Genomic DNA, 26,018 nt, shown 5'->3' on the forward strand with positions numbered 1-26,018 from the left:
TTGGAGTAATTTCTAGTTCAATAAGTCCTAGTGGTTGTGAATAGGAAGTGGCATTTATTTACCCTGGCTCTGGTACCTCTGGCTCTTGAATAAACTATGGCAGTGGCTCTTACGTTATTTTCTGGGTAGATAACTACCTGTATATATCTGTTAGAGTCTAAGCCAAGTTGTTAGCTATATGACACAAGATGTTGGCTCATTATTAAGACACTCTTCATGCTCTCTTACAACGTATGACACCAAAAGTTTTCCATTCTGAGTGTGTTGTCCGAAGAGTCATTTTAAAAGAATCTCTTCTCCAATAAACTTACTGCTCATTTTACTTCCTTCACCGTATTCCAAGAAAAGCATTTCTTGACTGTGTTAACAGCCAGTGTATTCCTGTTGCAGTGATGGAATTCATTGGTCATGGCAAAATATGGCGGCCGGCTTAAAACAGGGCACTGCGCTTCACAGTCTCCCCAGGCTTGATACCAGCTTGGACTTGATTTGCTGTTTCTAATTCATTTGCCCCATTCTGTGGGGCTGTCAAAGGAATAGTGTTCTGTTTAAATGGTGTCTTTCTTCCAAAAACTGCATTCCCAACAGATACACTCTTTACAGAGGAGTTAGCCTCACCCACCACTAAAATGTCACGGCTCTCCAGGGCAAGCTGGAACCGTTCAAAGGGCATAGAGGCAGTGGGCAGGAGCGTTAATTCAGACCGTGGAGGCAGAGTAGCAGAGAAGGGTGATCGCAGGCCTCCGGGGCGGGGAGGGTGGGGGTGGGGTGGAGACAGAGTAAGGTTGGAGCATCAGCATCTTGGGCCAGCATGACCACTTTTGTACAATATTATGGCATCTCTTTGGCTCATTTCTACCTCATCTTTCTCATTGAAAACTCTTGGGACCATGGCTCTCTCACTTTAGGAATAGATCCCAAATTAAGTGAGGCTTGCTATTATTTTTTTTTTTTAATGCTCTGGCTGTATCTGTCGATACCAGCAAACTCCAGATCATCCTCCGTTGAATCACCTTTAAGGTAATGAGACTGTGATGGCAGTTACCTTGCCAATGGTTGCCTGTTAACCAAGAAGCATGATTTAAGGAGTGCCCTCTGCCCCATTTTTGAGACAGGAAAAGAAACTCAGAAACATGCCAGGAAGGCAGTTTTCATAAAGCAACCAGAAAAGTATGTAAAATAGTATTTGCTTAAGTGGTAGACAATAGGGTCGGCAGGCTAGAAGGGTATAAGATTGCAAAGAACAAGTAAGATCATTATTGTTTGCGCTTAGTGGGAAAGGTTTTGTGTGAGATGTGGATTTTGAATCTTGAACTCAAGTGCAGGATTTGCATTGGAATGGAGGAGGCTATTCCTCATGTTGGGAATAGCGGAAGCAAAAGCATGGACAGTGGGGAGGAACCCATGAGAAGATTCCAAGGTGGGGGGAGGTGGTCACAGGGCTAAGAGGTGATGAGGGTGAGTAGGATGCTATATCCTCCAAACAGATGGATCCTGTCTCCTGTGACCTTACCTGATATCCCTAAGATATTTCCCAGCAAAAACCTAACACCTTTTTTTTTTTTTTTGCATTTTAGTATATTGGCTTCTGTAATTAAATCATGTCATAGCACAAATGCAGACTCCTAGAATCCAGGATTAGAAAATAATTTGGAAGTTCTTCTTCTCTGATGATGAATTTATTCTGTTTAGTAACCTACACAATGACATTTATGTCTCCATCAAAGCTAGTCCAGTGTTTTCTTGATCCACTGTGAGTTGTATTTGTATTTAAATTTCTTCCTTCCTCAGTGGTAGCAAAAATGACCATTTCCTAAAACACCTAGAATACTCCATGCAGTAGGTCAAAGATCTAACCCCACCTGCGCCTCAGTTTATATTTAAAATAAGGGAGATAATAGTATATGCATCTGGTGGTTATTGTGAGAATGTATGTATAAAGAGCATTTGGCATAATGTCAGGACGACTCACAGACAGAGGTGTCCTTAAGTTATTTTTAATATGGTCAAAGAACAAATGGGAGAAAATTACAATATATTTTTCAGAAGCCCCAAAAGGTTAAGTAGGTATAAAGTTTTTTCGGTTAGAGCAAGATCGTCAAAATTACCCTCCCTCTTGCACAGGTGTGCATTTCAAACAAATGACATGAATTCCTTGTCATCATCCAACTCAGCTTGTCAGCCTTTCCAGCTATAATTCACTAAGAAACACGCAGATGTGAATAGCTTTTTCCAGAAGGTGATCGCCTTTGCAGACGCTCGTGTGATTCTTCCGCAGCCCTTTTTGCTCCTTCTATTATTCCCCCTTCCCCAATTCTGGCTTGCCTCTGCCACCTAGATCCTGCTGATCAGCTCCCACTTGCCAACTCATTGCAGGTGGTGCCAGGCAGGCGCCCCCTGCTGGCCAGCACCTTCTTACCAGATTTGTGGCGGTTCTCCCTCCTTGACCAAGAAGGGCCAAACTTCACCAGTAGGTATCCAGACTACCTCATCTGCTTTTCTCAAACTAAGTAATAAGGTAGGTAGGCCTGTTTTTTCAGCCTTGAAAACATCAGATTTAGGCCTTCCTCTTGAAAATGTAGTACTTTACTAACGTTTTCTGATCCAGGAAAACAGACAATCAGATCTTTCTTGAAACATTTCATTTTGCAGTGAGAGCAAGGGGAAGGCATTTGAGTAGGTGCTGTTTTCCTTACAACTGAGACCAACTGCAAATTCCTTTTAGATGTCAAATGTCATCAGAGTTTTTTCTTTAGAAACTGTTTTTCTCCATCTAGAAGTAATTGTAAGAGTGTTCAATTTAAGGCCCTTTTAAAATCATTAAAGACATTTAGGTACAGAAGCAGTGACAGGCTTCAAAAAGTATACATCAAAGATAATTTAAAAAATCAAAGCTGGCCCATCTTACCTGTTGGTTTGAAAAGTTTAAGGCAAAAAGAAAAAGTTCAAGGAATGGAGAGTCTGATTCTTCACGTGGATCCTCTTTCAATCCACTGAAAATAGATACTTAGAGGTTTAAAAGTGAAAGGGGAAACACATGCACCACATCTGTGGCACCTGGCTCACGGTACCAAGACATAAATAGACGGATTTTCCAGGCCTCTGTCCAGAGAAGTTATTCGAGACTGAAGCCAGGAAATCACTCAGTCACAGAATAGAAGCTCAGGAAAGGACGTTGGGTATCACATCTTCCAACCCATGGAGGTTAAATGATCAGTCCAGCTTCTCATTCTTCCTCTGTCCTGGAAACAGGACCACCCAGGCTCTGGGTCTCAGCACGGTTTTTGCTCTCGTGCTTCGCGTTTCCAGTTCCTTCTCTAGTGTCACTCTCTGGGCCAATCCACCAATCAGATCCTTGTGAGAATGAGCAGCCAGATGCTAGGTAGATTTTGTGGCTAGACCTTGTTCCTCTTGGGCCAGGAATCGGCTACCTCCCACCTGCGGCCTCAAGGCCAAGTCTGGCCCCAGACCTAGTTTGGATGGATCAAGTTCTCAGTCCAGGAGAAGCTCATTCCTGGCTTAGGCCCCAGCAACCTTTCTGTGCGTTCATTTATTCAGGCCCAGGGGTCCATTCTTATTTACTTGTTTTCATTCTTGAACAGTGTTCTGTTTGGAGAATTGAAGACCTCTCTCTGTTTAGCTGTAACTGAAGGAAAGTATGGGTCAGAAAGTGAATTTTCCAGCAAGGCAAGGTTTGTTTCAGGCAAATTTCTAAGTCTATCAGTAGTGGTTAAAACTGCCAATTTTGAACTCATTTCCTTTGAAATAGTGATGGAAGTACAAAAATAACAAACCTTCAAGATGCAGTATCCAGACACAAGTTAATTAAACTATCTTTGGGGATTTCCCTTGATTATATACACAGTTGACCCGAACAACGTGTTTGCAGCTGTACCGGTCCATGTATATGTGGATTTTTTCTGATAAATACAGTATAGTGCTATACATATTTTCCCTTCCATGTGATTTTCTTAGTAACATTTTCTTTTCTCTAGCTTACTTTATTTTAAGAATACAGTATAGGAATACCTGGGTGGCTCAGTCAGTTAAGTGTCTGACTTTGGCTCAAGTCATGATCTCACAGTTTGTGGGCTTGAGTCCCTCATTGGGCTCTGTACTGACAGCTCAGAGCCTGGAGCCTACTTGGGATTCTGTGTCTCCCTCTCTCTCTCTGCCCCTCCCCATTTACTCTGTCTTTCAAAAAAAGAAAATAAACTTTAAAAACAAGAATACGGCATATAATACATATAACATGCAAAATATGTATTAATTGACTGTTTATGTTATTGCTAAGGCTTCTGGTTATCAATAGGCTATTAGTAGTTAAGCTTTTAAAGAATCAAAAGTTACATGTGAATTTTTGATTGTGTGAAGGGATCAGCACCCTTAACCCCACCTTTGTTCAAGAGCCAACTGTGGTCTCTACATATTGCAGAACACAGAAAGGTATAAAGAAAATAGAAACTATGTACTGCTTCCAGCCACTCATAAATGGATACTAAGATTCTTTTTTATTTTTTCTAATTTTTTTAGTTTATTTCTTAGAGGGGAGGGGGAGAGGGAGAGAGAGAGAGAACTAGCAGGGAGGGTCAGAGAGAGAGAGAGGGAGAGAGAGAATCCCAAGCAGACTCCACACGACCAGCGGAGAACCCAATGCGGGGCTCGAACTCACGAACTGTGAGATCATGACCTGAGCTGAAACCAAGAGTCGGATGCTTAACCGACTGAGCCACCCAGGCACCCCCTAAGATTCTTTTTCAAATGTGTCTCCTTCTCCTCTTTTTCTCAGTGCATATAAAATATTTTTTAAGTGGGTTAATGTTATTTAAATTGTGTCACAGCTTGCTTTTTCTCTTAATTTATCCTGAATATTTTGCTAGTTAATCGCCTGATTTGGGTGACTAGCATGTCTTTAAAATAAGCTGGAGAGTATAAGTTCCATAAATAATGCACAGAATATTTGCTTACCTAACATGGATTACATATCTGCTCTATGCCAGATACTGTGCTGTGAGCATCCCTGACCCCTCAGAACCGGGGCTGATGGAAAGCCCCAAGATGGGGTGGTGGCTGGGGGCTTTCTGGTCCCAAGCTGCCCTTGGGAGTAGAGACTTAGCTAAATTGCCTCCTCTCCTGAGAGATTCCGGAGAGTTTTCATCTTTTGCAGGACAAATGGATGAGAAGTAGAATGGAAAGAATGAGGTAGAATGGATGAAAAAGAAAGGGAATGGAAAAGGCAGTTTGAACAATTTCAGCAATAAACTTGGGGACTCTCAGGTTCTTAGACTGCTTTTTTTACATTTTTTAAAATGTTTATTTATTTTTGAGCGTGTGAGTGGGGGAGGAGCAGAGAGAGAGGGGGAAAAAGAAGATCCGAAGTGGGCTCTGACAGCAGAGAGCCTGATGCAGGGCTCAAACTCACGAACCGTGAGGTCATGACCTGAGCTGAAGTCGGACGCTTAACCTACTGGGCCACCGAGACACCCCTCTTAGGTTGCTTCTTAATGATCAAAACCTTTAAATACCTGGGGACAATGTGGAGGTAGAGAATGGAGCACTGGGGTTATCAGCACCGGGTAGGGTTCCCACCTCCCCAGCTTACTAGCAGTGTGACCCTGAGTAAGCCACAGCCTCATGGGCCTCAGTTTCCACACCTGTATAAAGAGAATCATATCGATACATACCTTTATAAGCTTGCTCTGAGAATCAAATGAAATAATCCACGTCAGATGCCCCAACAGTGCTGATACATGGTAAATGCCGCAAGTATTGTGACTACAAGATGTAACCTTTAAAGCATCATTTTAAGGGAAGAAAAATAGGGTCATCTGGGAACTCAGTATTTGAGTGTTTAGCCATATAGAAATGCTTTCAGAAGTGTGAGCATTCTTGGAAATGGAAGTTCTCCATTGGTCATGCATAAGTAAAATCTTCCTGGAATGTGATGTGCTAGTAAAATAATCCTTAGTGAAGGAGTGCTTGAGGATTTTGTCTCCTTTGCATTATAAATTATGTGCAAAGGACTTCATGAATTATTTCCTTGATTCCAAGTGGCATGCTTTCCACATTGGAACGTTTCTACATCGGTATATATCTTACAATCGGTATATCATACTTAACAGTATATTTTTTTTCTCAGTAGTACCTAAAATAATACAACTTAAAATTGCTGGCATCTGAGGTTTAATAAACCATGCCTGTTTCGTTGTTCGTTTTTGGAGCAGGGAGGCTTTGGCCTGGTTTTTGTAGTTAATTTTTTTTTTTAGTAATTGGAAACACTAGTGTTCTCAAAAGCATTATTCGTCAGTATTTAAATCTCCAAATTTGATTCCCAATCTCAGATAGACTTCTATAATCTAATCAATTTGGGGGCGACCTAAAAATCAGTATTTCTGATGGCATTTTATATATTGACATCATAAAACAAAAGTACTATCACGTATTAATATTTCTATGTGTATGGCAGGGGAAGCATGTTAAATTATAAAATCTAGCTTACTCTTTTGTAATGCTAGGCTGGTTCGTCTTCAAATGCTGCTATCATGTCAGTCATTCATATAACAATGTAAACACACACAACATATACGTACATAATAAAAGAGACTTTGGTTTTCTTGACTATTTTCATTCATTAGGTCTCTTTAAAGGGATTCAACTCAGGCTTGTTAATGTAGTAAAAAGTTACAAAATCCATCGAATAATAAAAATATGATGCTTATTTCCTGCCTAGGGTTTTAAAAGTGTATTTTAATTTAATATTATGTTCTTTCAGAATTGACATGGTGATCCATCATTAGAAAATGCCCATCTAATTCTGAGGATTTCAAAATCACCCCATTCTCCAAAAGAAAAAACACATTTTGCCAGTAGACACTATTGTAAAATCTCTTAGAAAGCTTGAAAGGCTTGTTGCCTGAAGTTGCTTTGTGGGTTTTTTTTAAACTTAGAAAATTTGCAAACAATTTTTTTACAGTGGTTTTTCCAATTTTTTCCAATTTTTTTTTATTGTGGTAAAATACACATAGCATAAAATTTACTATCTTAACCATTTTCATACGTATACTTCAGTGGTATTAAGTACATCCGTAGTGTTGTGTAACCATCACTGCCATCCATCTTCAGAACTCTTTTTTTCCTCTTGCAAAACCAAAACTCTGTAGCCATTAAACAATGACTTCCCATGATACCCCTGCCATCAGACCCTGGCAACAACCATTCTCCTTTGTTTTCCCCTCCCCTTGTACCCCATACCCCAGCCTCTGGTAACTACCACTCTACTCTCTGTTACTACAAGTAATTTGGGGGGGAGTCTCCACACTATTTTCCACAATGGCTGTACCAACTTACATTCCCACCAACAGTGCACAATAATTTCGTTTTTTTCATATCCTCGACAACACTTGCTATGTTTTGACTTTTTAATTATAGCCATCCCTAACCGGTGTGAGGTGATATCTCATTGCGGTTTTGATTTGCCTGATGATTAGTAATGTTGAGCATCTTTTCGTGTACCTGTCGGCCATTTGTATACCTTCTCTGGATTGTCTGTTTGGGTCTTTTAACTATTTTTAATGGGATTATTTGCTTTTCTCTCCCCGCCCCCCCCCCCCAACTATGAAGTTGTAAGAATCCCTTATATATTTTGGACATTAATTCCTTATTGGATAAATGATTTGCAGTTTTTTCCCCCCAAGCTATAGATTACCCTTTCATTTTGTTAATTATCTCCTTTGCGGTGGAGAAATCTTTTAGTTTGTTGTAGTCCCATTTGTTTATTTTTGCTTTTGTTGCCTGTGCTTTTTGTGTCAAATCCAAAAAAATAATTTCCAAGATCAATGCCAAGGAGCTTTCTCCCTGCTTTCTTCTAGGAGTTTTACAGTTTCAAATCTTACATTTAAGTCTTTCATCCAATTAGACATTGTTTTTTGCATATGGTGTAAGATAAGAATCAAATTTCACTCTTTTGCATGTAGAGACCCAGTTTTCCCAACCCCATTTATTGAAAAAACTATTCTTTACCCAGTTTGTGTTCTTAGTGCTGTGCCTTTGTCAAAAATTAGTTGACTGTAAAAGTGTGGGTTGGTTTCTGGGCTCTCTGCTCTATTCCATTGATCTGTGTGCCTGTTTTTATGCCAGTACCATGGTTTTGATTACTGTAGCTTGCTAATATAGTTTGAAATCAGAAAGTATGATGCCTCCAGCTTTGCTCTTCTTGCTCAAGATGGCTTTAGCTATTTGGGATCCTCTAACATTCCATATGAATTTTAGGGTTTTTTTTTAATTTTTGTGAATAATGCCACTGGAATTTTGATAGGGATTCCGTTGAATCTGTAGATCGCTTTGAGTAATGTGGGCATTTTAACAATATTAATTCTTCCAATCCACAAACACAAGCTATCTTTCCACTTATTTCTGTCTTCTTCAATTCTTTCATCAGGGTTTTATAGTTTTCAGTGTACAGATCTCTCACCTTGGTTAAATTTATTTCTAAGTATCTTCTCCTTTTTGATGCTATTGTAAATGAGATTGTTTTCTTCTTTTTTGGATAGTTGTATATTGATTTTGTATCCTGCAACTTAACTGAATTCATTTATTAGTTCTAATAGTAGTAGTAGTAGTAGTAGTAGTAGTAGTAGTGTGTGTGTGTGTGTGTGTATGTGGAGTCTTTAGCTTTTTCTATATATAAGATCATGTCATCTCCAAACGGAAATAATTTTACTTCTTTCTTTCATCTTTGGATGCCTTTTATTTCTTTTTCTTGCCTATTGGCTCTGGTTAGGACTTCCAGGACTATGTTGAATAGAAGTGGGGAGAGTGGAAATCCTGTCTTGTTGCTGATCCTAGAGGAAAAGCTTTGAGCTTTTCACCATTAAGTACGGTGTTAGTTGTGGGCTTGTCAAGTATGGCCTTTATTGTATTTGGGCACATTCTTCTGTAACTAATTTGTTGAGAGCTTTTATCATGAAAAGATGTTGAATTTTGTCAAATGCTTTTTCTGCATCTATTGAGATGATCACATGATTTTTATCCTTCATTTTATTAATGTGGTATATCACATTTTTGATTTGCATATATTGAACAATTCTTGCATTCTTTCATAAAATTTCTTTGCTCTTAAAGAATTCAATAACAGTTTCCACCACTATATTAACTTTCATCTCATCAAAATATGGGTCATTTTGGTTAGTTGAAAAATGGGTCATTTTGGTTAGTTGAAAAGCAAATTTTGATTTATGAATAAAATATATATACTTAGACCAATAAATTCATAGCTTTCTGAGAACCTATGGGAATGTTTTATAAAGCATTTAATAATGACTTTTCTGAAGCCAATTTTAATATTTATCTTAAAACCTATTAAAATTTATTATTTTATACATATTTTTAAAATTCTTTAGCCCTTTACAATAAGATACTATTACCAAAAAACACAATAGTCATTAATTTATTCAATTTGGTTGTTGAGGTATATTCTAACCAGTATTTAATTATCCTTTCATTCATTTTTGTCAAGCAAGTACTATAATATCAGTGGGAGAATTTTGGAATCACTCTGGAATCAACTGACTCCCAAGTAAAGATAACATAAAATTATAGTGATATTGTTTTCTGATTACAGAAGCAATACATAGTTATTGGAGAACATTTTAGAAAACAGAAAATATATTTATAAAGAAAAGTCATCCAAATTTAAGCACATTAAAAATAATCACTGTTAGCATTTTAGTATATTTCCTTACTGTCTTTTTATGTATACTTTCATATATGTATTAGCAGGTATATTTGTGTATACATATAGCATATATAAAATCTTACATATGTAGATTATAAGCATCATACTGAATATATGTTTTACATGTTTTGACTTAACATTAGATGACAAGTATTTCACATATCATTAACAATTGTTCAATACCCTTTTTTACGACTGCATAATACTTCCTTCTGAGGACATACTGTAATCCATTCACCCATTCCCCAGTTGTTGGACATTTAGGTTGTTGCAAATTTTTTTGACATCATAACTTTTATGAAGCATAAAACAGATAAAATGAAGTGCTTCTGAAGGAGAGGAACACAGGCATAAAAGTGATTTACTAAAGTACTACCAAAAGAGGTGAACATCATGGTGATGTGCCAAGTGGATTAGACAGAAAGATCCAAATCAGAGACCCTTTAGTGGAAGGACAAAGGAGTCAAGGATAAACCCAGGCCCTCGCTTATAGAAACAGTAAGGAAGAGATGGATATGAAAAGGATTGTGTTAGAACCTTAGCAGGACTTGACAAATGATGGGCAGTTGTGAGATATGAATCAGAAAACACTTAAGAATTTTTTTGTGTGGGGGCACCTGGGTGACTCAGATGGTTAAGTGTCCGACTTCGGCTCAGGTCATGATCTCACGGTCCGTGGGTTCAAGCCCCGTGTTGGGCTCTGTGCTGACAGCTCAGAGCCAGGAGCCTGCTTTGGGTTCTGTGTCTCCCTCTCTCTCTGCCCCTCCCCTGCTCACACCCTGTCTCTCTCTGTCTTTCAAAATTGAATAAATGTTTAAAAAAAAGTTTTTAAGAGTTTTTTCATGTGATGCCATAAACAGAAATAGTCAGATTTAGAGGCAGAGCTTATTTTAAGGTAACTTTTAGCATGTCTAGTGTGAGCCATTTACCATGACATCAATGTGCTAGACTGAAGCTTTGATGAACTCTCAGGGCTGGAGGTGAAAGAACAATTCATATATGGATAGAGAACGTAACGGTGAGTGCGTGAGAATAATTGATACATTTGAGAGTGATTCAGCACAGGTGATAGAAAATAGTTGAAATTTTTAGAAATGACCCATATTTTGATGAGATGAAAAGGAGTAAGAACCAGTCAGAGAAGAGGAGAGAGCATGAGAGAAATTGGTAATAGAGAGTTCTTGAAACCCCAGGAAGAAAAAGAACACCAGGAGTAAAATCCACAGTGCTAAGAGTCATAGGCATCTGTGCTGAAGACAAGCTATGGGAAGGTTAATTGTAACCTTGAAATTTTTTTTTCCCACTGGTGATATGACCCTAAGCCAACTTTAAAGGCATGTGGGAGCAAGTAGGTAGTGACTATGATTTTGAAAACTCAGTGGTGATGGGAAAGGGAAAGTGGGATGTGCATCTGAGACAGTAAGAAAGGGTGGGGGTGCGGTGGGCACGTGTGACCTCATAATGCCCCTCTCCTCCTTCACAGTGTATCTCCTTCCAGCCAATCCAGCCTTTCACCGTAAAGCTGCCTAGGAAATTGAAAAGAATGAGTTCATACAGGCCGTTTACCTCATTGGCCTAAAAATTCCTCTTCAAAAAGAAAGAAAGAAATCTTTTGTCTTTTAGAACTACCAAAGGGATAATTTAGTCAAAGGGGGAAAAAAAAAATCTTTTTTTTTTTTTTTTTTCAGGAAACCACTGAAGAAACTGAACCCAACAGTCAAGAAGATGAGAATGATGGCAAAGAAACACAGAAAGGGAATACAGAACTTGCCTCACCAGGTTTGTTCCCTAACAGACTAGTTTTAAAGGAAATCGTGATAACTGTTAAGATACGATGCAAATAGAGTCAAGAATTTCTCCCACTGATCTGAGAGATGTAGGTAGAGTCAAGGCTCTACAATTGGGTGTGACTGTGCTGCCACCTAGAGACTTCCTGGGGAAATCCTGACCGTAGGATTTATCTGGCTACAGAAACAGGAGCCCATACATCTTTGCTCCTGTGGTATTTCTTGGTTTTTTTGAAAGTGTATCTCCATCATCATAAAGATTATGTTTCCAAAAACAATTATGCTAATAACTAGGGGTCATATTTTAATACACATAATATCAATAGATAAGATATAAACCAAAAATACGTTATCAAAATAGACACTAAAATGATAAAGCTGGCAGACAGTTTAATAAAGTAATTTTTTTGTTTTTGCAAACATAGAAACTGCCCACCCTCTTCTAATACCAAATTATTTTTAAATGGCATTTTATTTTATTTTATTTTATTTTATTTTATTTTATTTTATTTTATTTTATATTTTGTTTTATTTTATTTTATTTTATTTTATTTTATTTTATTTTATTTTATTTTTGAGACAGAGAGGGTGCATGCACAAGCTGAGAAGGAGCTGAGGGAGGGGAGGAGGGAGAGAGAAAGAGAGAGGGAATGGGAAAGAGAGAGAGAGAGAGAAAGAAAGAATCTTAAACAGGCTCCATGCTCAGCACAGAGCCCAATGCAGGGCTCAATCTCATGACCATGAAAAATCAAAAGTTAGACACTTGACTGACTGAGCCACGCAGGCACACCTAAAGTGGCATTTTAAAATAAATTAAATAGGGGTGCCTGGGTGGCTCAGTTGGTTAAGCCTCCGACTTCGGCTCAGGTCATGATCTTGTGGTCCATGAGTTCGAGCCCCGTGTCGGGCTCTGTGCTGACAGCTCAGAGCCTGGAGTCTGCTTCGGATTCTGTGTCTCCCTCTCTCTGCCACTGCCCTGCTCATGCTCTGTCTCTCTTTCTCTCTCAAAAACAAATAAACATTACAAATTTTTTTTCTTGGGGCACCTGGGTGGTTCAGTCGGTTAAGCAGCCGACTTCAGCTCAGGTCATGATCTCACGGTCCATGAGTTCGAGCCCCGCATCGGGCTCTGTGCTGACAGCTCAGAGCCTGGAGCCTATTTCAGATTCTGTGTCTCCCTCTCTCTGACCCTCCCCTGTTCATGCTCTGTCTCTCCCTGTCTCAAAAATAAAACGTTAAAAAAAATTTTTTAATTTTTTTTTCTTAATAAATTAAATACCATTATTACAAATTTTAGCATATACTTTTTCCAAATAGATTGCACCTCCACATTTTGATATGCCCCTCACTCTAGAGTATACCTAATTCTTCCATATATATCCGAGAACACTTTATTTTCACTGCATTATATATACCATGCACTCATTAACACATTTCAATTATGAAAATGTAACTGTTAAAAGGGGCATTGAAATTCAAAAGAAAGAGTCAAGCTGCCACTCAGTCATTTGGAAAGAAAGTGTCTATAAGTATTCTCTCATCCAACACACCTACCATGATATTTTGTGTCAACATTTTGTCTCATGTCATGCTCTTCATATGGAAACTGACTCTTACTAAGAACTTAAATTTTTCATGGTGGGCTTCTTTATGTGTCTTATGTTGCTTGATTTCTTTTTAATGTCTTGAAAGAGACTGGCCAATTCTGGCATCTCAGCCTCTTTATAACTCTCGTCACACTGTAATCCAACTTCTTACGGCCCAGGGCAGGATACGTATTGGATGTATTTCATGGCAGTGCAGGGGAAATGGTCCTTCATGGGATGTCCTTCTTTTTTATGTTTCTGAATGTAACTCCATTTCAGAGCCACAGCATTTTACAACAACTGTGACTCGGTCCAGCCCGACTGTGCCCTTTGTGGAGTTTTCCTCCAGCCCCCGACTGAAGAATGACGTGCCAGAAGAAAATGACCAGAAGAAGCTGGAAAATGAAATGAGTGGAAAGGTGGAGTTGGTGCTGTCACAAAAGGTGAGGTACACAGTGTCCAAATTAGTGTGGCTTCATGTTTTAGCTGGCTTATGAAGGGAACTTATATCAGTGGCGCTTGTTCATAATGAGGATTTATTTTCTCTCCGAATCTATTCCTATCTTTAATCTGTATTTTCTTCTAAATGCAAATATACTACATGTTCTTTCTTTAAAAAAAATGAAATGCATATAGAAAGATACACACATTAAGTCACTTGGGCTGCTATAGCAGACTACCACAGGCTGGGTGGCTTGTAAATAACAGACATTTACTTCTCACAGTTCTGGAGGCTAGAACTCCAAGATCAAGGTGTCTGGTGAGGACCCACTTCCCAGTTCACGGATGACTTTCTTGCAGTGCCCTCATTTGTTGGGTAGCGCGAGGGAGCTCTTTTGAGTCTCTTTTTATACGAATCACCTCTTAATACCACTATCTCAAGGGTTAGGATTTCAACATATGAATTTTGGGAGGCCACAAGCATTCATTCTGTAGCTATGCATTTTTTAAAACTTATATGTATATTTATAGTAATGTACCTGTAAATACATGACAAATCTGTCAAATAATATATGTAAACATATAAAAAATAATATATAAATTAAAAAATAGAAATAAAGCAAGAGAGGGCGCCGGGGTGGCTCAGTCGGTTAAGCGGCTGACTTCGGCTCAGGTCACGATCTCACGGTCTGTGAGTTCGAGCCCCGCGTCGGGCTCTGTGCTGACAGCTCAGAGCCTGGAGCCTGTTTCAGATTCTGTGTCTCCCTCTCTCTGACCCTCCCCCATTCATGCTCTGTCTCTCTCTGTATCAAAAATAAATAAACGTTAAAAAAAAAATTAAAAAAAAAAAGAAATAAAGCAAGAGAGATAGCCACTGAAACCTACCTCTACTGGTAGCAATTGATACATATTGGTTTGTATATATTCAGTCAACATCTTTTAAATTTTATTTCAAATACTTTTTAATTATGCAGTTATATATTTAAAAGAAAAATGTAATGGGCCTAAGCTTGCTTATCTGCAGCTTACTAAATATTCTCTCACATTTACCTGTTTTATAGCAATGATACTTCTGATGCCTCTGGACTTGCACAACGAGGAAACTAGAAAATTATTTTTCTGATATAATGAGTTTTAATGTCTTGTTTTTATTAAATTTCTTCCTTGTTTAGAGTCTCATCTCATTCATACTAATTTGGTTTGTTTTCAGGCACAGTCTCAAAAGTCTTCGTCTCTATTCCAGTTGCTCTCAACCTCGGCTACCCTTTAGAATTCAAAAAATACCAAGCATGCTCCATATCAAATAAATCAGAATTGCTGAGGGAAGGTCCCAGGCATCTGTATTTTTAAAAGCTCCCCTGGTGATTCCAAGAGGGCCACCAACACAGACAGCCATGGGCTTGCACACTGGCGTACTGTACGTGGTGACATTCCAGCTTTAAGAATTAACCCTAAATTTGGATTGGACATTTTTACCACTTCTAGTTCCAATTCATTCGTCATTTACTCAGCCTGTATTGACTGTGCACCTACTCTAAGCCAGGCACTGTACTAAACACTGGGTTTCAACAGCAAACAAGATACAGCCCCGGGCCTTGTGGAGAGGACAGTGCTGTGTCCTAGATAGAACGTCAAAAATGCCTATTGTCTTGATGCCTTTGGGGGATTTCAGACTCCAGTTATTTCTCATTTTTATACATGGAGGATTAAAGAATGGTCTAGAGGTCTGAAAGTAGGAACTAAACCATAGGAAAACGTTGGGGGTAGACAGGATTTCCCACCTTTGCAGATTTGCTTTATCCACATGACGCTTGTAGCCATTATTTCATTTTTATTCTTCCAAATTAACTTTTTTCCCACTTAAATCTAAACCGGAAGGAAAACTGTCTCATCACTAAAAAATATTTTTTTATGAAACAAAGGAAACACAATAACTAAAAAGTATTAATCTGCATATCTCATCTGCCTAACCTCATCTGTGTGGTCCATCTTTAGACCACCAGGGTCATGTCTACCCTACTATGGAAAACACTGTTTTCAGGGGTTCTTAACTCTGTGTGTGTGTGTGTGTGTGTGTGTGTGTGTGTGTGTGTGTGTGTTTACCAGACCCTTTGGCATCTGGTAAACAGTATTCTCAAGATAATATTCTTAAAAGTATAAAATACACAAGATTACCATGTTTTCCTATGTACCAAGTGCTATCAGGGAGATACACCCCTTAAATTCTGTTCTGTGGACTCCAGATTAAGAATCTCTACTAGTTGGTTAGCAGATGCAATAATGGTTTTGGATCCCAACGCTTTTCGTACATATAAGAATCACTCCCCTCTATTTTCCATACTGTGGAGTTAACACTTAGGAGAAAGGAGAAAGGTCATCACTGTGGTTGCAGCAGCTTTTGTTTTCTGACTTCTCTTGAGAGTGTTACCTTTATAAAACAAAGTGTTCATGCACATGGGCTGACCTTTTTTGCGTAGTGGTGATTTGGGGCATTTCTGCTAGTAACATTCATTTACAACTGAGCATCACTGAAACACTTCTTTTGTCAGTCTCAACTATGGAGGAAATGGTATAAGGTTAAGATTTGGGGCTTGTCAACTTTGGTAAGTCTAAGCCTTAGCCTTTGCTGCGTATTTAACATTGAAGTTCATTGGGACATCTGGTTGACCTCTGCAATGCAGAATGAAGTGATTAACTGTTTTCTTCAAGATTCCATTAGGGCCAAATATATTATTCATAAAGAAAAATAAAATCCTACTAAGAAGAAATTATAGGCATGAAATCATCCTGAGAACCAAATCAGAGATCAGCTTATGATGAAACAAATGCTCTACAGCCTGACTTGCCCTGTTTGCTATCAAGTTAGTCTACTGGGAACACAGCCACTAGCCAGAGTGAACCCAAGCAAGTCCTGTAAGCAGCCGAAAGGACACGAACTGATATAGCCATGCCCTTCCTTCTGATCTTTGCTCGGAGTCTACTGACTCTTGTTTTAGACATCAGTTTGGTAATCTGGTGTTTCAGCAGTTGATTGGAAGCAATAAGTCAGAAGGAAGGTGCTTCTTCTGCCCAAAGCCATTCAGATTGGGGAATGGCTATTTCTACAAAGCAAACAGAAGAATTTATAAAGCTTAAAATTTTGAAACTGTTTGCCATAAGGACAAGTGGTCTAATCTGCCTCAACAATCCCCTAATGGCACCATTGCTAGGACACTAGTGGATGGTAGTTATTTAAAATGACACTTCTTTGTCAACAAGCAAAATATATTGCCTTTAATGTGCTCTGTGTAAGTTTGTGGGAGGGTGGTGTACTGTCTTGAGAATAATGTCCACTAGAAGGTGATATTATTTTAATACTCAGCACTTACATAGTAAGATTTATTTTATCTTATGTGGAGCGTCTCACTTTCTGATGTTACAAAATCAGTATTATGGAGTACCAAGAAGAGGATATGTGGTTGATTGATCAGAAAATAGTACAGAATGGTGTATAATCCCAAAGATAGAATATTATCTTCTGGGTTTGGAGAAAAGTGATCATCATACTTCTATCCTCTAGTTTGATTTCTCTGAAGAAAATTGGCCTCTATATATATTTTTTTTATGTTTATTTATTTGTTTGTTTGTTTATTTATTTATTTATTTATTTATTTTTTGAGTGAGAGAGAGAGAGAGGGGCACACGGAATCCAAAGCAGGCTCCAGGCTCTGAGCTATCAGCACAGAGCCCAATGTGGGTCTTGAACTCACAGACCACGAGATCATGAACTGAGCGGAAGTTGGACGCTTAACCTACTGAGCCACCCAGGCACCCCAGGCCTCTATATTAATGTAGAAAACACAAAAGAGTTTTGGGGAAGGGGCAAAATTTTCCATTTAAAAGTTAAACATTTGGGTTTATTGACTTATGTAATAGCTATGGTTCTTAAATTGTATTTCACCTGTGCAATTTTTAATGGAAAATATTAGAATGTTTCTGTTTGTTGCCCATGATCCAGGTGGGAAAGCCAAAATCGCCAGAGCCAGAAGCAACCCTGACGTATCCATTTCTGGACAAAATGCCTGAAGCCAACCAATTACATTTGCCAAATCTCAATTCTCAAGGTAAAATGAAAGAAATATTTTATTAGCTCTCTCTGTTTTCCTGGGCCCGTCTGCAGTAAAATATTCTTTATTTTAAAGGAAGACTACCTCCTTTATGTTAACATCCCTTTAGCCATGATGTTTGCAAGAATCCGTGGTGGCTAAATTAAATAACTTCAGAATGGAAATCTGGGATCGCACTGTCTATGTGGCCCAGCCAGAAACCCAGCTACTGACACTGTTTTGTCAACCCGGCGCTGTAGGCACAGTAGGACCTACACAAGTGTTTGATACCTTAAAAGAATTTTATTGGCTCCAAAATTTTTTTTAAATTACAAAATAAAAAATCAATAACTTTAATAAAAAGTTTATCATCTTAATGGTTATGTCAACTTCATTAACTGTCAATTATCTCATCTTTACAAAATACTCATTCCTTTGACAATTTGACTCCTTTGGAAGAAAATCAGATTTTCTTACTCCATAATAATTCCCGGGTGTGCATGACGATTACTGAGAAGTCATTCACAATCATAGATTAAACGTGTTCTGCAAACTCCCCAGGTAACTCACAGGCCATGTACAGGTTGTGAATTCATCCCTTTACTCTTTAAGAGTTCCACTTGAATCTCTTTGTCCTTGTGAAAAACTCAGGTGCCCACAACCACCAGAAAGGAGTCTTAGGGGTGTGAACAGGATAGGGGAGTGTCCTGAGAATTCCCTGCCTGTTCTGCAAAACATATAGACTACTGGGCATTACTAGTGTGAGTTCTCTCTCCAGACGTGAGAACAGCTAGAGTTTAGGAGGCAAGAGCTGTGAGGTTTCTTGTTTATCTTTTTTTAATGTCCTCTTCCCAGTACACTTTATAGATTTATCAGCTCAGGCAAAGAGAAGATGGTACAGGGTCATTGTGGCTGGGGATTTATTTTTATTTTTTTCTTTTCAAGGATGGGCAGCTATTTGGGGCCACAATTGGCAGAATCTCGGTTGGCTTCCTTTAGCCCTGGTTGATGGCTGGGTGATAAGGTGGGCTCTATTTGTATAACAGGAAGTACTTTGGAGGGAATTAATTAGTACATACACTGATGATCTCTGGTTCCTTAATGTGGAAAAAAGTTCAATACTGCCTTCCAAGCATTTGTTTTAAATTTGTCGGCCCTACTGTCCTGAGGGGAATTGACAAAAATAAAGTCTTCTAACTGGGCCAGAAATTGACCATATTTAGACAGGTTTTAATCCTGCCCTATTTCTACCACTTTTTAATTGTGTGGAGAAGTAATAGAGAGAGGAAGTATATATTTTAAGGCATCTTAATTAGTTTTCTTGTCTCACATGTTTTTACATTCTGTTACCTGTTGTGCATTTCAACTTTGTGAAATGTGCTGTTAATTAAGGGACTTTACATCATGCTTTATCTAAATTGAATGATAAAAAGTAAAATTTAGTAGCACTAGAGAATTTCAAAAATTAGTCTTCAAGATAGAACTCTATTCGATGTACACTTGTTCTGTACTCCTGTCCGGTTCACGGAAGCTGCAATGACAGCTACAGGCTCTGGAGACAATGCTTGGGTTTGAATTCTTGCTCATCTAGTTCTTAGCTGTGTGATCTTCCCCACCAAGATCTCCTAATCTCTTATCATCACCTGTAAACTGTAAAATGGAAACAATAGTACCAACTTCATAAGAGTTTTGGAATAATTAAATGAGATAAACAAAAAAAAAAAGTGTTTAGCTCAATACCTGCCCCAGAATAAGCACTAATATAATCTGGTAGTTTCAGAATAGTAGGAATAGAAGTACAGAGCAAGATACCAGGCAATAATAAGCTATTCCTTTTTAAATTTACTTTTAAATGTAATGTACTGTACTTAAATATATTTTTGAGAGAGAGAGAGAATGAATCCCAAGCAGGTTCTGCAGTCAGTGCAGAGCCCAACACAGGGCTCAGTCTTACAAAGTGTGAGATCATGACCTGAGCTGAAGTCAGGAGTCAGATGCTTAACCGACTGAGCCACCCAGGTTCCCAGTAATAAGCTATTCTTAAATGCTTGTCTTAAAATACGAATGGATACTGTAAAGATATGGCTTTAAGCAGTAATTTTCAAATATGAGTACATGCCAGGGTTCCCTACAGGATTGGTTAAAACACAGATCCCTGGGTTCCATTCCTACAGTGTCTGAGTAGGCCTGGGCGGGGGCCGGAGTATTTGCATTTCTAACAAGTTCCCAAAGGTGATGTTGATGCTGGAGATCCAGGGACCACACTCTGAAAACCACTGACTTGAAGTATGTGTTTTAATTGCTGGCCAAAGACATTGCCAAGAGATATAAAAATAACAGTAATACTTTGTTTACAGTGAATAAATTCCTATCTTCGAGAAGAAAAGGCCTCTAATAAATGTAACCTTAAAAGACAGAATTTGTCTTAAATTGGGAGGGGAGAGGGGGAAGTATAGGGCTTTGCCCAGATATAAAAAGTCAGAGGGAGTGGGAGATACGGGCTTCCAGGTATGGAATGAGTAAGTCACCGGATGGAAAGAAAGTACAGCTCAGAGAATACAGTCCATGGTATTGTGACAGCGTTGTGTGGTGACAGATGGTGGCTATACTTGTTCTATGTGTATGTGCTGTAGCATACTGTATAGAGTTATCCATCACTGTGTTGTGCATGAAACTAATATTGTGCATCAGTTGTACTTCAGTTTAAAGGAAAAAGTCAGTGGAACTATGTAAGTGACTAGTCTGTGGTCACACATCAAGTCCAAAGAAGCTATACATTTAGGATCAGGAATCTTGGAGCCATACCTAATACTCTCTCCCTTAGACAATGATATCTCCCCCATTTCTACAAACTCGTATGTTTATAGACTGATTTACAGGCTACTGAAGATCTGGTGGTGAGCCCTAATGATATTTCACAGATTCCCCCTAAGCACGCGCGTACACACACACACACACACACACACACACACACACACGGAGTCTCTTTTTCATTTATTTTTCTTTTATTATTTAAAAAAATTTTAATGTTTATTTATATTTTTGAGAGAGCGAGCATGAGCAGGGGAGGCGCAGAGAGAGAGGAAGACACAGATTCTGAAGCAGGCTCCAGGCTCTGAACTGTCAGCACAGAGCCCGACGTGGGGCTCAAACTCATGAACTGTGAGATCATGACCTGAGCCGAAGTCGGACACTTAACCGACTGAGCCATCCAGGCACCCCATAAGTAGCCTTTAAATAATCTGAAAACATTCACAGAATACATTTGAAGGTGACAGTTTTCCTTTTCTCAACTATCTCCCAGCAGTTCAAAGATATATTGGTGTTTTGGGAAAATACGTGAACATTTTAAAACTGATGTCTTTGAACTGAGAATGATGTGAGAGTTGCACAGGGCCCCGTTTAAGGATGTAAATGCTGACCATGAGCTTGTGTCTATACAGACAGACATCTACACATCCTTTTGCTACACACATGCACAACTTTGGCCTCAGACTTCCATACATATGCTTTATAAAGGATAGAAAAGAATCATTGAACTCATCTCTGCTGTCTTTTATACTTTCCCAGTGTTCTCCAAAAGCAATTTAAACTGTGCGTTTTGCTCTTGCAGAGCGTATCATCCTATCATTTGAGATTTAACTTTTAACAGTATCACCATTAAGTATACGCCTATAAAATTTCACCTAACGCCAAGGAAGACCAACCACGGCAGGAACTGTCCCATTTCTACTGGCTTTTGTCCATGTCTTCAGGTTTTGTATGAGTTTTATTGGGATATTTTGTACTTTAGAGTCCCTCCTTCTCAACTCTTGTATCGACTACAGCCAAACGTCCTTCAGTACTTGAGAGCGTGGTTCTATCCAATTCTCACCCCGTCCTCATGGTTTTCTGTTTGTTCTGTTCTGCCATCTGATCTAGAGTCGCCTGGCATTGCCAGTGTTCCGCTTAGAGTTCAGAACTCTTGGCGACGTTCCCAGTTTTTCTCCCAGTCAGGTAAAATGCATACTGGGTAGCTTTATCTCTTTTGTGCAAAAATCCATGTTGGGGGCAGCCGATACTGTCTGGTATTCTTCTTCATTTCTGATTTCAGAAAAAAAAAAAAAAAAAACGCTTGTTTCTGACACACAGTTAGCAAAGAGCTGGTTCTTTGGTAACGGTACCAGTTATACTAAAATTGGAAGGAAATGAATAGAATTTTATTTTGATTTTGAAAATCTAAAGACATAATATTCAGCTCTTTCTTTAAAAAAAAAAAAACAAAAAAATAGGCATTCAAAATCATTTTTTCTGCTCTTCTCTTTTTTTTTTGTAAACAAAGGTTAGAAGTATTTGCCAGGAACCGGTAATGGTTCTCTTGTTAACTGTGTCCCTCTCTTTACTTTCTGGATGGTGTCTGGCCTCTCCCTGTATGATAATTCTCCATGTCAGACAGTGAGGGAACCGGGCAAGCAAGCTGGAATGCAAGGGGCATTAAAAACCAGCACCTGTAATTTTTGCTTCTTATAGTCTAGTCTCTGGTGCTAATTGATGTGATCAATCATATGACACTGGTCATTACTCCTTTTGGTGATGGGTACAAATTGCTTCAAGGGTCTGCTTTGTTATGATCTTCTAATGCTCTTGGCTTACCAAAAAAAAAAAAAAAAAATTGATCTAAGGCTGACATAGGAACCACCCTCCACTCAGAGGATCAGAGAGAAACACTGTTAGCAGCTGCTTAATCTTCTTTTTTTTTCCTTTTCTTTCTTTCTGTACAGTGGATTCTCCAGGCAGTGAAAAGTCACCTGTAACGACACCTGTAAGTAGCTGTGTGATTTTAATTTATAAAGTATTTGATTTGCTTAGGAAGAATTCAACCAAAAATGGACTCTAAATGATTATAAAAGAATAATTAAAAGTCTTGTGTAATGCTCTCCAGTGCAATGTGAGGAAAGACATTATATGGGTGGTTTATCCTTACACAGAGTTGTGATATGCCTGGAAACAAAATGGTAAGTGAGTTAGGAAAGTAAAATCTGATGAAGGTGACCATAGGAATTAGTATTAAAACATGCAGCTCCTATCAGCATTCAACATCATTATTTTAACCGAGGGTAATACTTCAATACTTGAACATAGTGTACTGTCGACAGACAGGGCGCAGCTAAAACTCCCTGGGAGACCCACGCTGCCCCTGTTCACTCCTTTTCACAATGAGTATCTTGAATAATATTAATTGTATGTTTAGTTTTCAATATTTTCTTTCAATTACATCAAAAAAAGTCATTTGCTAAAAGTAAACATTAAGACACATGATGCTGTGGCAACCGCTTGCTGCTGAATTGTACGTGAACGCTCTCTGTAGACCTGACTTTTCTCTGAACTGCGTGTTCCCAGTGCTGGGCCTGGCACCTTGTTCAGCCTCTGAAACTCCACTGGCTTTGGAGACGTCCTCGATGGCACAATCAACTGTAGCATTTCCCCGGAGCCCCCGAGGTGTAGCCACATAATCACCGTTGCACCTCTGTTTCCAGATTTACTAACATATGACCCTGCAGATGTTATATAACTTCCTTGGACCTTATATTCCTTGATTATGCGATGAGATCATAATCCCTCCTTTCAGGATGTTGTGAGCTTTAATCAAAATAATTACGTGAAGCCTCTAGCACAGTGCCTGATCCATGAACAAATCCTCCCAGTGGCTAATCCAAAAGGCCCACCATAGCCAATAGGATTTTTTTTTTTTTAATGTTTGTTTATTTTTGAGAGAGAGTGTGTGCAAACGGAAGAGGGGCAGAGAGAAAGGGAAGCAGAGGATCCGAAGCAGGCTGTGTTGACAGCAGAGGCCAATGCGGGGCTCAAACTCATGAATCGTGAGGTCATGACCTGAGCTGAAGTCAGATGCTTAACTGACTGAGCCATCCAGGGACCCCGCCAATACTAATTCTTACCTATAGGTACATTGTCTCACTCTGAGAAGTCCTAAGTGTCTGTGCAGAATGGGGAAGGGTCACACAGCCCTAAGTATTTCCAGCCACATTCCAGAACTAGCAACCACTTGTGCAGGCTGAGTCTCCAGCCAATACTGGGAATCTTGAGTTTCTCAGGAAGCTGAGTATACTCCCGGTGAGTGGGAACCCCCAGAAGGATCCCAGAGGTGGCATCCTTGGCACATTAAGAGTATACGAAACACATTGATTTCCATCTTAATTTACATGGGAGCAACAGAGTCATATTGTTCTTGTACCCCTAGGCAGGGGTGGAGGGGAAGGGTGCCCTGAAGAGATACGTCCTTATTTCTGGTTTATGGAAACTAGAACAAGAAAGAAACAAATTACTGACCTATATAAGTGAATTCTCTGAAAATACCCACCCAAATTTGACATTCTTTCAATGATAGCTCTTCATAGGACACAAAAATAAGTGACATTTGAAAATAAGAGAAGCTTGAAGAGGAACTAAGCTTGGCTTATGCTGACCTCAAAAGATCAGAACACTTGCAGTCAGACTTGGAGTGGCCTGGCTCAGCATCTAGAAAGGGGAGAGAAGGAGATGCATTCCTTGGCCTGAGGTGATTCCATCCATCTATTCAACAAACATCTGTTGAAGGCCTAAAAGTGCAAGGTCTTGGGATACTTAGGGGGATAAGGGTCCTCTCTGCCTAGGAAACCCCAGGCCAAAGAAAGTACAGATTTGTAAACAGATAAATTATAGAACAAAGTGGGCTAAATGCTCTTCATTCTGACTTTCTCTAGCAGCTTTCAGATCTCTTTTATGATAGTTATCACACTGTCTTCTGGTGTCATTTATACATTGGTCATTCCTTCACAGCCATCCTCCCCACACACTCAGTTGTGAGCTCCACAAGGCTGGGACCCTTGGCCAGCTGGTATCCCCACCTGGCCCACACTGGTGCTCAGCAAATAGTCACCAAAGGAAGGAGCGGGATCACTTTGCTTTCCCTTTTGTTTATCACACAAGTATCTTCCTCTTTATTTTTCTTCCTCTGAAGACACTATTTTTGTCTTCCTTTTTAACAAATATTCCCTATTTTCTTCTGTGCTCAATCTCCCTACCCCACACTACTTCCTTCTGTCTGCTCACACTTTACTTATTCTTGCAATTACTGCCTGGTAAAATCTGAAAATTGAATAATTCCTAATTGTTCTTCTTTTTTCTGCCACGATTGGACAGACTCTCCCCACTGGACTCCCTATGGCTTTGTTCACAGAACCACACCCTTTTCCTTAAAAGACAAAGAAGGGTCATTCCTTCGAGAGGCGTTCTGAACACTTAAATGGCTTCTTAGTTTTAGGAAAATGCCAAGTGGAGCCAACCTTTAACACTGTTAATTCCTAATTTATTATCTGGAATCCCATTTGGATGACATCTTATGATCATCCAAGGAAATTTGGGAAATTTTGAATTATATACAGTTAAATATCTTAAATAGCTTTTCTCCTGCATAACCTGTCAGAGCCTTTAGTTTACTAATTGCAGTATGAATCCCAAGAGTGGTGTATAGGAAATACATTTCCCTACCTGATTTGCCCACCTTTCCTTGATTTTTTGTGGGTATCATCCTAACCATTTGCAGGTACCATAGCAAGAGTACCAATGGAGGCTCACATTTCATGTGTCTACATACATTAAAGTTATAAATATTTATCTTGTTATAAATCAAGCAACACCCATGGCTGGCCTGCATTCTCAGCCCAGAGACACTTCCTTGGGCCAGCTCAGCCCTTGTCCACCTAAGTGGTAGCATGGATCTGTTGGGGGCAGGGCAGAGCCGAGGGTGAGCTGGCCCAGGTGTCTTGGACAGTAACTAGACCCATCTAAGCCTCGGACAGAACTGACCCTGTCCAGCTTCTCAGGCAGCTCAGGTAGATAGATTCTGCCTGCTGCCCACCACCCCCAGGCCCTCCCCCTCCTCTCAAATTCCGCCAGCCTCATCTTGCTTTTTTCTTTCTAGATTCCTAGACAGTTCTAAGTGCTTCCCCAAACCAGCCCATCAGAATAGAGGGAAGGGAAGAAGCACAGTTAGTGGGGAACGTGGTTTGCTTTGGCACCTCCCCCTGGGTGTTGGGAGAGGCCAAGTTTAAATGCGGCCAGTTTCCCAGAGGCCAGCTGTGATCTCTCTTCCCCTGTGGACCTGCTCCGTCTTGTATATTGTGTGACCCGGTTGCCCACTTTGGTTCTTGCATCCTTCTCCCGTTATTCCCATTCATTCATTGCTGCCAAACTCACAAAACCCTTAAAAAAAAAAAAAAAAAAAAGTCTTTAAGTTTGTATGTTGGTTATTCGGCACCAGGGCAGGGACTCCCTCTTTCCTGAATCACAGGTGATGCTGGTGAGCATTGGTGAGTTAAATAACCCACTTTAGAGACAGCTGTGATGG

General features: G+C 39.4%; 1 protein-coding gene across 13 annotated transcripts in view; it reads left to right on the plus strand.

The window, feature by feature from the left end:
* Positions 1-26,018, plus strand: part of LIMCH1 (LIM and calponin homology domains 1) — a 327,502-nt gene that overhangs the window by 277,714 nt on the left and 23,770 nt on the right. For 12 of the 13 annotated variants that reach the window (XM_060655154.3, XM_060655155.3, XM_060655156.3 and 9 more), the window contains 4 exons: positions 11,422-11,512; positions 13,386-13,549; positions 17,545-17,650; positions 22,393-22,433. In XM_060655154.3, coding sequence (XP_060511137.3) covers positions 11,422-11,512; positions 13,386-13,549; positions 17,545-17,650; positions 22,393-22,433 — 402 coding nt within the window. Of the gene's footprint in view, positions 1-11,421; positions 11,513-13,385; positions 13,550-17,544; positions 17,651-21,553; positions 21,629-22,392; positions 22,434-26,018 lie in introns of all 13 variants that reach the window. The other variant, XM_060655158.3, reaches the window with a different exon arrangement.

This window comes from Panthera onca, chromosome B1, assembly GCF_046562875.1.
Source record: "Panthera onca isolate mPanOnc1 chromosome B1, mPanOnc1 haplotype 2, whole genome shotgun sequence".
NCBI classification, from domain to species: Eukaryota; Metazoa; Chordata; class Mammalia; order Carnivora; family Felidae; genus Panthera; species Panthera onca.